Source organism: Chelonoidis abingdonii, chromosome 5 (assembly GCF_003597395.2).
Source record: "Chelonoidis abingdonii isolate Lonesome George chromosome 5, CheloAbing_2.0, whole genome shotgun sequence".
NCBI classification, from domain to species: domain Eukaryota; kingdom Metazoa; phylum Chordata; order Testudines; family Testudinidae; genus Chelonoidis; species Chelonoidis abingdonii.
Window position 1 is genome coordinate 124,215,612 of NC_133773.1, and position 10,556 is coordinate 124,226,167.

Sequence of the window (10,556 nt, forward strand, 5' to 3'; positions counted from 1 at the left end):
ATTTAAAGAAAGAAAACAGAGCAGAAAGCAAGAAGGAAATTGGGTGAATTAAAGGAAGGGTAAATAACTTTTAGCTAGTGTCACCGATTTTACACTCAGGTGAAGGTTAAACCTTCAAGTCGGTCAGGAAAGGAAACAGAAATATAATGATCTAACGTCCTGTTGACCATTCACAAACTCCAGGATAAATGAAAAGCAAAGAGGCAATGTGTTTTTTGCTTTATTTTAGAAATGTTGTATCTAAATAACAAGAGTATGTACACCTCACAATAAGGGGCCCGATCCTGCACCCATTGAAGTCAATGGGAGTTTAGCATTAATTTCAATGGGAGCAGAATCTGCTGTGGAATGATCAATGAAGGTTCTGCTACCGCTCTGCGCTACCAAAGGTGAACAAGAGCTAGACAATGACATGACAGCACCGTTTCAGGGTAAGTTTGTGTTTCTACCTCTCCCTTACATCCCAAGCTGGCTGCTGTTCAGAAACTATTCTATTCCATTGACATGCTGAATACAGTGCCTGACTGCCCCGGCTGCCCATGCAAGCAGTCCGGTGACTCACTGGCAACAAAAGAAATATAGGTCCTCGGAATTCCAAAAGGGATGGGATCCTCTTTTGAATCCAGAAGCCAGATGCATGCCAAGCTAAGGGACAAACCCCGCGGCCCTTAAACCAAAATCCCACTTGACTTCAAATTGTGTGTGTGTGCGAGAAAGAGAGAGAATTCTCTGCAAGGAAACTGCCTATAGAAGAAAGTCAGGGAGCTGTATTCATGAAGTTGCTGTACACTTACTGGGAGTTCCCAGGCTAACACCGCGATGCTGGTTTGAAATCTGATAGAGAAGAAAGTTAGATTATCAAGACACTATTTCTAAAGCTGGGTTGCGAAAGGTCACTTGAAGTATTTGACTGGATACATTTTCTTATACATTGGTGTCTAGGACTTGGGGAATTAGGTAGACTTGTGGTTACTCTTGCCATAGACAAACGCTCTTCCAGAACAATAATGTGAAAATCTAGCGCACATTTTCCTGGGTAGAATTGTTGATTAAAACTTACACCATGGTTATTTAGGTTAAACTGACGTTTTCTGCAAGCTTTAAGCAGGGCTCGAGAAGTAACCTGAAGGCTCAGCTTTCAGAAGTTGTGATTTCTGCGGCTGAGTCAGCCCTCAAGCTTTTTACTTATACAGCGTCTCCTGTTACTCTCTTTTACACCACTTTTGTTTTACATAAAAAACCGATTCATCTCAGCAATTCAATTTCTATTACCCAGAAGATTGTTGCTCTTCTCCAGAGGATGTACAATCTTTTCGATTTAAAGCAACTACTTGTTATATTGGGAGTTTATTTATTTTGGGAGGAGGGGTTACGTCTATATTTTATTTATATTTTATTGTCAAAGCTGCCTCTCTTCAGGTCTGTACCTCTCTAACGATTTCTTAAATGGACTGCACTTGAAGAGGGGAACGTGAATACTTCCTGCACATTAAAATAAAATCTCTCAAATTCCTATTTGGTCTTTATTTTCAGTAGCTAATAATTTTAACTAAATCCTGGAATTTCCTGGGAAAGCATTACAAAAATCACTTCACGTACATTGTACTTCTCTGGCACAACCATAATCTCCTAGACTAAATCTAAGAAGTATTCACAATCAAATTTCATTAGAAACTAGATATCCTTTCTGAAGTAACTGTCTTCATTTTTTTCTCCTTGGGATTAAGTTGGTTTATATATGAAGGGAGGGAGGGAGAAGAGAACGGAATAAAGCAAAGGCGAAAGGTTTAGAATTCTGTTTCATTGAGTGCACAAAAATATCTGTTTGGTCTCCCATAAACGTGGGAATGCAATGACCAAAGCGCAATAGTTATTACACAAATATATAATTCCGTGGGACGTTTTCGAAACTATAGGAGAGGCGCCAAGTGTCATCAAACTATTCGAGTTAATAGGCATTTTGGGGACACAACTTAATCCCAAGGAGAAAAAAATGAAGACAGTGAACTTTTCCTTTTGGCCTATTTATATAATATATATTGCAGTAAAATAGGCCAAGAAAGGAAAAGATCACTGTTATTCGTAAATGAGAACTCAATAAAATCCAATGCATAGTCCAAAAATCTGGAATTCTCTTCACATCTTCGAGTGAGATTCCCAAAATGCAGCCATGTAGTTAGATTGGGTCAAAAACTTGAAAGTAAATAACAACACTTTTTGTTTGAAATATTTATGAATGCGATCTGAGTGACTTTAGGTAGTTAAAGAGAGCTCTTTCCAATAGTAAAATAGAAATTTGGTCACAACCGCAAGTCTGTGTCTTTTCCTTAGCTTGCTTTCAAAATCCACAAATCTTTCAATAGCAAGAAAAATGGAAATCGACAGACAGACTTCTCTCCCCATCTGCAATGTCTTACAGACACAGCATCATCTCTTCTGTCTCCCCGGTGCAAACCTTTTCCTTTCCCAGAACATGCACTACATCACAAATGTTCTGGGAAAGAAAAGACAACCACGAGGTTCCCTTTTATGAAGGGAGGGAGAAGAGAACGGAATAAAGCAAAGGCGAAAGGTTTAGAATTCTTAGTTTCATTGAGTGCACAAAAATATCTGTTTGGGCTCCCATAAACGTGGGAATGCAATGACCAAAGCGCAACAGTTATTACACAAATATATAATTCCATAGGACGTTTTCGAAACTATAGGAGAGGCGCCAAGTGTCATCAAACTATTCGAGTTCGTAGGCATTTGGGGACCCAAGAAATGCAGAATCGGGCATTTCTTTTTAAAAAATCTCAATCCCCATTCGAAGCATTTTTTTTTCCAGTCTGCGGGAAGTTCAAAGCCATCGACTAATTCCGGAATCCTTTTTAGACAGGAGATGATGAATGAGTTTAAATCGACGAGGGGGTTCCCTAATAAATCAATTAACGTTTGATAGGAGACACCATCTCTCCCCCTCCCTCATTCCAACCAGTTTGACAAGAAAAAAAAAAGCTTAACACTGCAGATACACTATGGACGTTTCATAATCGCAAAATGTTCTCCTCATACAGAAATTAAAATACATTCTCAGTGAAGGCGGGGGGAGGGGGAGGAGGTCGGGATTGTTATATGGAGGGAAGTAACGCGTTTATATGTCCGCTCTGAGCACCATGTTACACTTATTTTGAATGGGAAGGCAAGATTCCCGTATCTAATTTCAAGTGGCTCGCACAATTTCAAGTACATTTGAAATGCCTTTCTCGAATCGATGTGGAGCTGGAGCATGTACGCAGCCCCCATGACCGGCATGTTTACAGAGAGAAGGGAGACAATCTAGTCAAAGATAATGCAGCATAAAAGAAAAAAAATCAATCGAAATATATTGTTCGACGGTAGAGCCAACGCACATATGAGATTTATCCAGTATTGATTCGTATGAATATTTTATAGCCAGGCATATAAAAAGTTATAAGAGATTTTAAGACTGAGCAATATTAGCTGCAGGACTAATCACTTAACAAGATGCTTTTCGAGCTATTGATCATTTTCAGCTTAAGTGTAATTAATGGTCAGATCCATGGCAGTTATAGCGGGGATTTAGTTCACCGAGGTCAGCTCAGACAGGTTTTACTTTTTACGGATTCTTTGTGCACATCCAGCAAACTCGAGTTTTCTCGGTGTTCAGCGTGACAAAGTACTGCGCAGCTTTGCCCCTGGAGTGCCATCTAGCCAAGCTGTTGTAGCACTCTTCATCACATAAATGTCAGCAGCCAAGGATTTATACTGCATAATAATGTTACAGCTGTAGCAGAACTGGATTTATTTTAAAGCTCTTTTGAGGTTGCTTTGAGCTACAAGGTAGCAACGTATGTCTCTATATGTCAGGAAGAGCCGTTACTCAAGAAATATAAGCTTTATCGTGTGTCAAGGAAGTCATTATGAAGAACTACCAGTGTTAGCCGTACCGTGTAATAAAGATTTGTTTAATTAAAATATAGAGTTGAAAAAGTTCGCTTTAAATCCATGGAGCTTTTCTGGGGTAAAAGTTTTGCATGATCAATTTCCATTTAAAACGGCGATGGACAGTGAAGAAGAATAAAAACAATTCTAATGATTGCCAATGTTTTATGCTAGGCATCTCTCTGAACCCTGCAGCCTGTTCTTGTCAACCAGTGCAGTGACAAATCTCCCAATGTAAAGAAACTAGAGGGATGTGTGTTGTTACTTGCAAGTACAAACTCTTAATAATATAATGCAAATCAACGGCCAGATATGCAAATAAAGCATAAGTAAGCAAGTTTTTCCTTATACGAATTCACGTGTTGTACCTTTTAATATTTTACTACGAGAATAGCTTCAAATACAGTGTATGAAAAAATCTGTTTATTGATGTAATCAACACGTTTAAAAAAAAACAAACTAATGCCAAAAACACATTTTTTAAAAATCGGATCGATCATGTAGGCCTGCCTTCAACAAAAGAATCCGGAGTAGAATCAGAAGTATAGTCATCATCTCATACATTAGTGAGAAGAAAAGCCATGTGGACCGTGGCAGGTGGTTAAGTAGCTCAATGGATTACAATCTACTCTGATATGATTGTTGTGAATCATAATTTACTCCAGTCGGGAACACTGAGCGATTGGTGAAATTGTACATAACGGGGGAAATCACCTGTCTGGCTGCCTCTCTTCTTCCGTCTAAACCTGTGCCTCGAACGTAATCAAAGCAACTATTGCGAAATAATAACTCATGTTGCATAGGCAATAAATAATTCTCCCCACCCCCCAACAATAATGTCTATTTCACACTAAATAGCCAATGTCAATTCCGATTTGAGTCCTTCACAGCTGGAGTTTTTTTTATTATCGACTGCGTTCCAAAACCTCATCGCCTCATACTCCCCGCTACCATCCTCTGTAACCGAGAACAATATTTTAGCCTAATTCCCACCAAAGTGGCAGGAGATTTTCATACAAGTGTTCAGCTGCCACGCAAATGAAAACTGGTGACGGTCTCTTTGAGCTAGTAAAGAGAGTTCACAAGTATTGAAATAGGGGCTACCATAACTAGTTCGCTAAACTCTAATGGAAAAGAACAATACGAAAAGTTAGCATTGTCTCCTGAACCGGATTGTCTCTTGGGTGGATTCATCTTGATGCTGTTAGTGTTCTTAATTCATTTGGGGAAAATGGCTCAGAGGGTTATATTTTAGGCTGGAGAGAGCAAACTATCGAGAACTTATAGCCAAGAACAAGGCATTCTTCCCGCTTTTGTATCATAGACTACTCTCCATTATTATTTGATCTCATAACAAGAAATAAGAGTAGCTTGTCGGAAATATAATTTAAGATCATAAATAAGAGTGAACACTCGCTTTCTTTACAGAGGAAAGGGCCACACATAGATACTCCAAAACACACCCCGGATCTGTGCTGCATACACAGCCATATAGTGCTCCGAGCTGGTAGATTAAATTACATCTGATTATACCATAATACACAGGATCAAAGCTTGACCTTTCCCCAAAACTGAATTTACCAAAGTCTTTCCCTCCCACCCCTTTTTTAAATCCAGACCATCGGGAATCCCGGAAGCCCAGCCTTCAGAAATAATAACTGATGCAGTATTCATTTTAGCAGTGGAGAGAGAGGGAGAAGAAAAAAAAGGGGGAAATAGTCTAGGCATGCATAATACTTTTGATATAATATCACATTACAGTTTAGCTTGCTTAACTAAAGCTACAATTTCCCAGGCTGTGGCCATTTGATCTGTTTTAATTGCCCGTGCCAACGATTCATCAATTACACAAAACTAGCCAGAATCTCAGCTTCCCATATGAAACAGTAAAGCTGCGCTGCGTTTTCTTTAGATTCGTCAGGAGACCAGAACAAGTGGTAAAAAGACCCTTTGGTCGTCATCGGGTATTAAAATACAGTATTTTTAAAATGTTTTTAACCGACTGTTCTAAAGGGGAAGGAATTGTACCTCTGATAAGAATTGTTATTGAGTGAAGTAGTTGAATGGTTTTTCTGCGGAATTTTTTAAAATTAAAAAAAACATGCATTCTTAGAACTAGTCAGCAGGTATTTTATCATATGCTTTCGACATTTTTAACAAAGGAGATTATTAAAATATGGAAAATAAAAATGATCTTTACTTATTAAACAGGCAACATCAAGTTGTGGAGAAATTGCTGGGGCCTGGGTAGCGAGCATCAGGTAAATGCTTCGAAATAGCCCGATCAAAATTAAAAAGTAATGGGTTTTTTAAGAATAAAATAATACAGCCGAGTGACCAAAGAAGGCCAGCTCCAGCCTCCTATACCTGCTAATGTGAGTGTGCCTAATTGATGGACTATGTCCTTCTCACAACTTACTGTAACCAAAGAGCCTTCCAACTTCTCAAACACTTGACTCTTTCGTCTAAACCTTGTAGTTTTATGAAATGTCGAAAGACGATTCTGGGATAGATTCTGAAGCCCTTTCTCAACCTTCATTCATATTCCATCCCAGTAAGATCGCAGGATTTAACCCAAAAGGAAGGTGTGTGTCCGTCTCCCCTCCCCCCCCCATGTATTAAATTGTGCCATTGTCATCGCAGAATTTGTAACGTTCTTTACATTCTTCTCATGCTCAGCAAAGACTACACCTTAGGATTCGCTAAAAAGAGCATTTAGGTCAAGGAAACCGGAAGTCCATTTAACAAATCGAACCGTCGGGGTTATTATTTCTGATGTCTAAATCTACGATTTTTAAACGGATCATTTGCAGGGTGGCGTGGAAAGACTCCATTCCACATAACTGTGTTTTCTTTGGGCACGTGACAGGCATAGACATCCTGATGACAGACACTGTGTTGACTGTTTTCCTTCTCCTGCGTTTATAGTTACCCCCAAAATATGTTTATTGCACGTTTTAAAATTCAAAAGCATAAAATCAAGAAATGTATAAGTCGAAATGAGAAGTTTGGAGGAAGGGGGAGGAGAATGGGGCTGAAAAGGAAGAGGGGGAAAGTGGGGCAGAGCCGGAAAAAGGGTCCTTGCAAAGATGGATTCTCAAACGAGTCCTGTCATTTGCGATCTCAGAAACGGGACTGAGGCGGCAGGGAAGGTGGCCAGGGGGTAGCTGACAGCGTTAGAAAACCCCACCAGGGGAGGAGACATGTGAGGCAAGGTGAAGCCTAAAGCACTTGCAGGCGAGTTTTCGTGGTACAAAATGGGCACCCTTACTATCCTTTGAGCAGAGTGGGAGACGTTGGCCGCTTCCAAATCCGCAGCCAGTTGTCTTTTCCACTTATTCCTGCGGTTCTGGAACCAGATCTTCACTTGGGTCTCGGTGAGGTGCAAGGAGGCCGCCAAGCTGGCCCTCTCCGAGCTGCTCAGGTAGCGCTTCATGTCGAAGGTGGACTCCAGCTGGAAGACCTGACTCCGGCTGAAGACCGTGCGGGTCTTCTTCTTGCGGCCCGCGGCTCTCTGCTCAGCAGAGTCCGGCTCCTCGGCTTTGTCATCTTCCTCCCTGCTGTTGCTGCCGCAAGCAAACTCCTCTCTCCGCTCTGCCGAGCCCAGCTCGTCTGCTTGTTTCCTGCAGCCCCCTGGCCTCTCCGCTGATGCCTCCTCGGAGATCTCGGGAGAGTCTCGGTCACTGGCTGATGGAGAGAGAGAGAGAGAGGAACAAGGGTTGTTTCTTCCATAGCCACACACACACACACACACCGTGCCTGGCTCTCCAGACTCATCTCTCGGGTATTAATTATGTAGTACATACAGTATAATAGAATATTTATCATGTTCATATATTTAAAAGACTCCCACACTGATTTGCACATACAAATGAACTCTGATTACCACTGAGGGATGGGACACACCGCAGCAAATAAAGCAAACACAGAGAGCTGAGCATGTGGTGTCACAGCGCAGCTGATTTCTTGCGGTCCCTCTTCTTCCTGTTTTCTCGTCCACCCCTATTTCGCCAGATGAATATTACAGGGAATCATCCTTCGCAGCACATGACACGGATAAATATTTTCCCTTCAGAAAGGATCATTGTCCAGACCAATAAGCACTCAGCTACACAACTAAAAATCATTAGGTTAAGAAATGATGCAAACAGTAACCCTGTAGTAAAAGAAATTACAGATATGTCTATCACTGGCTGAAATTACAGATATTCCTATTAAAGAAATGTAGGGGGCTCAATATCTGTTAAGGTAGAGGAGTATTCCCCCCCCCCCCCCCCGCCGTTTGGAGCTTGACTGGTTATTTCGTATTTCGAAACTGAATGCATTAGACAGAATGTAATAATGGAACTCTTAAAGCTGCCTTCTAAAAATGGTTCAGGTTGGAATGAAAATCTTACACTATCCAATGACTTCAGGTTTTTGTTTGTTTGGTTGGTTGGTTGGTTGGTTTTTTTAAGATCTGTTTACAGAAAAGAAAAGGGTTTACGTTGGTTGCTTCCAGGTATAATTTTGAAACAAGAGCCTGGCCATGTAGGAAATAACACCCTTTTGGTAAAAAAGAGATCTGCTAGGATGTACAAACACATCTTTCACGTAAATCAGAGTCATGGAAACGCTAGCATATAACCTTCCCTCTGTAGTCCAGAGGCTTGTGCTAAGTAACAGGTTTTTTTTCCAGCAGAACAGCTGACTCCAGCCCGCAAACTTTTTCAGATGTTAGTTTCTGCACTAGAATTTAAATATCTGCTCCAAAGCTATTTGGCGCATTCAAAACACGACGGTGCAGGCCTTAGGTACTAGGGGATTCCTTTTACAGAATAATTGCTATTTTATTTCTGCTCCAGATTATTCTATTTTTTAAAATATGGATTTTTTTGAAACCAGCCCACAGGATTGATGCTCAACGCGCGCGCGCGTGTGTGTAGTGAGGGGGGGATTGACATTTGAATTATAATTTATAATTTTTCTGAGAATTGTTCTGGGGCAGATCTGGTTAGAAACAATGAGCCAGAGCGAAAGAAGGGATTTTAAGAAAAGAGGAGTTGGATCTCTTGCTTCCGAGCGCTATTTTGCCATTCATTCCATTCTCTCTTTTTGTGTCTGAGGGAAGAGTGTAGACTCCCATTGGAAATCCATTTCTTAGAGTGATTGTGCAAAAATTCCAATGCAGTGGAGAAATGTACATGACATTATCTGGGAACTAAAACCCCTCTGGTCCTCTAGTATAGATCTGACACATAAATACACAGTGCAGCCTGCACTGAAAGCTGCTCCCTCTCTCTCTGCATGGAGACAGGTACACCCAGAGATGGCTACAGAGCTGCCTTTTGCTCTAGCCGAGCAAAGAGCATTTTGGACCCCAGTGGGCTGCTCAAGAAACAAGTACAGAACCGCACGGAAACTTACTGTCTGGACTGGTGCATCCTATAAAACTAGCATGAGCTCTTCTGTACCACTCCATTGTACTTTCCCTGAGAGGATAGCTCTGTGAACTGAATCCAAAAGGAGACACTTGGCAGCAGACCTGCGCGCAATGGCTGCCGGCTATTCCGCTGTGCGATCGCGGCTCTTTGTGGCCATCCTCCGTGCTCTCCTGTGTCCTCTCCCCTCCGCTCTCTTTCCCCTCGGTCCCCAGCAAATTCTCGATAAAAAAAGACGAGACCCTGGCGGAGGCGGAATTGGTGGTGTCGGTGGCTTCGTCCGGCATAATGGGTCCAGCTCGCAAGGTCAGAGCAGTGGGGGCGGGGAAAGCTCGCTGGCTAGATCACTAGTCAGTTTCCAAGGCGAAAGGGATCTTTCGCTCTGTACCAGCAATCGCCTCCTTTCTCTGCGGAACCCGATGGCTGCTCTCTCGGTATAAAAGGGTTTTTTTTTTCCGGAGTAATCATTTCAGATCGCTGTTTGCCATCATTTCCTGCCAGCTAGGAGCGCGGGGAGCCCATCCGAGGCGCCAGATTCTGCGCGAAAACGCTAATCACGAAATAAAAATGTCATGCAAGTTAAACGTTTACAAGCTAGGAGTAATTCTCCGATTGGACGAGCAGCACGGCAAATGGAATTAGTCTGGGGAAAGCAGGGCATTACTTGCAATGAGTTCAGTGGTGCTGGGGTCTGGGCTGGCTGGCTGTGTGAACGCGCGCTGCCTTGGGGCTTGGAGAAGCCTTGTCACTCACAGGCGTTTTATTTAGGTCAATTAGGGAGCAAATCAAAACGCAGAGAGCGGGAATGCCAGGCTCCCACTCATGGGTAAGAGGGATGGTCAGGCCAGCATCCCGAACCTCCCATTGGCTAGATTGGGCTCAGAGGGCAGCCCAGCCAACCAATTCCCGCCCATGTATTGTAATAATACGAATAATGAATAATTGGTGGATGAGGCCATAAATGAGAGGAAGTTAACAAGGACCCTCTCCTTGAAACATCTCCCTTTAACCTCCTCCGTCCCTTTCCAGGTTCTTTCACTGCGGACGAATCCCCCGGAATCAGTTGGGGGGTTATTTCTTAGCAACTTTTCCCCTCTTTCCTCCTCCAGAGTTGAACCCAGGATGGTTGTGATTTGCTCAGAGCTCCTGCTCTCGTTCATTTGAACAGGAGGGGGTGGGGAGAAGAAGGAT

General features: G+C 42.2%; 1 protein-coding gene across 1 annotated transcript; it reads right to left on the reverse strand.

Annotated features, from left to right (window-relative positions):
* Positions 1 to 7,042: 7,042 nt before the first annotated feature.
* On the reverse strand, positions 7,043 to 9,652 carry HMX1 (H6 family homeobox 1). Its single transcript, XM_032788645.1, has 2 exons — positions 9,352 to 9,652; positions 7,043 to 7,632 (listed from the first exon to the last, which is right to left on the reverse strand). Exons 1-2 carry the CDS (start codon positions 9,650 to 9,652, stop codon positions 7,043 to 7,045), a joined length of 891 nt encoding a protein of 296 aa, XP_032644536.1.
* Positions 9,653 to 10,556: the final 904 nt, after the last annotated feature.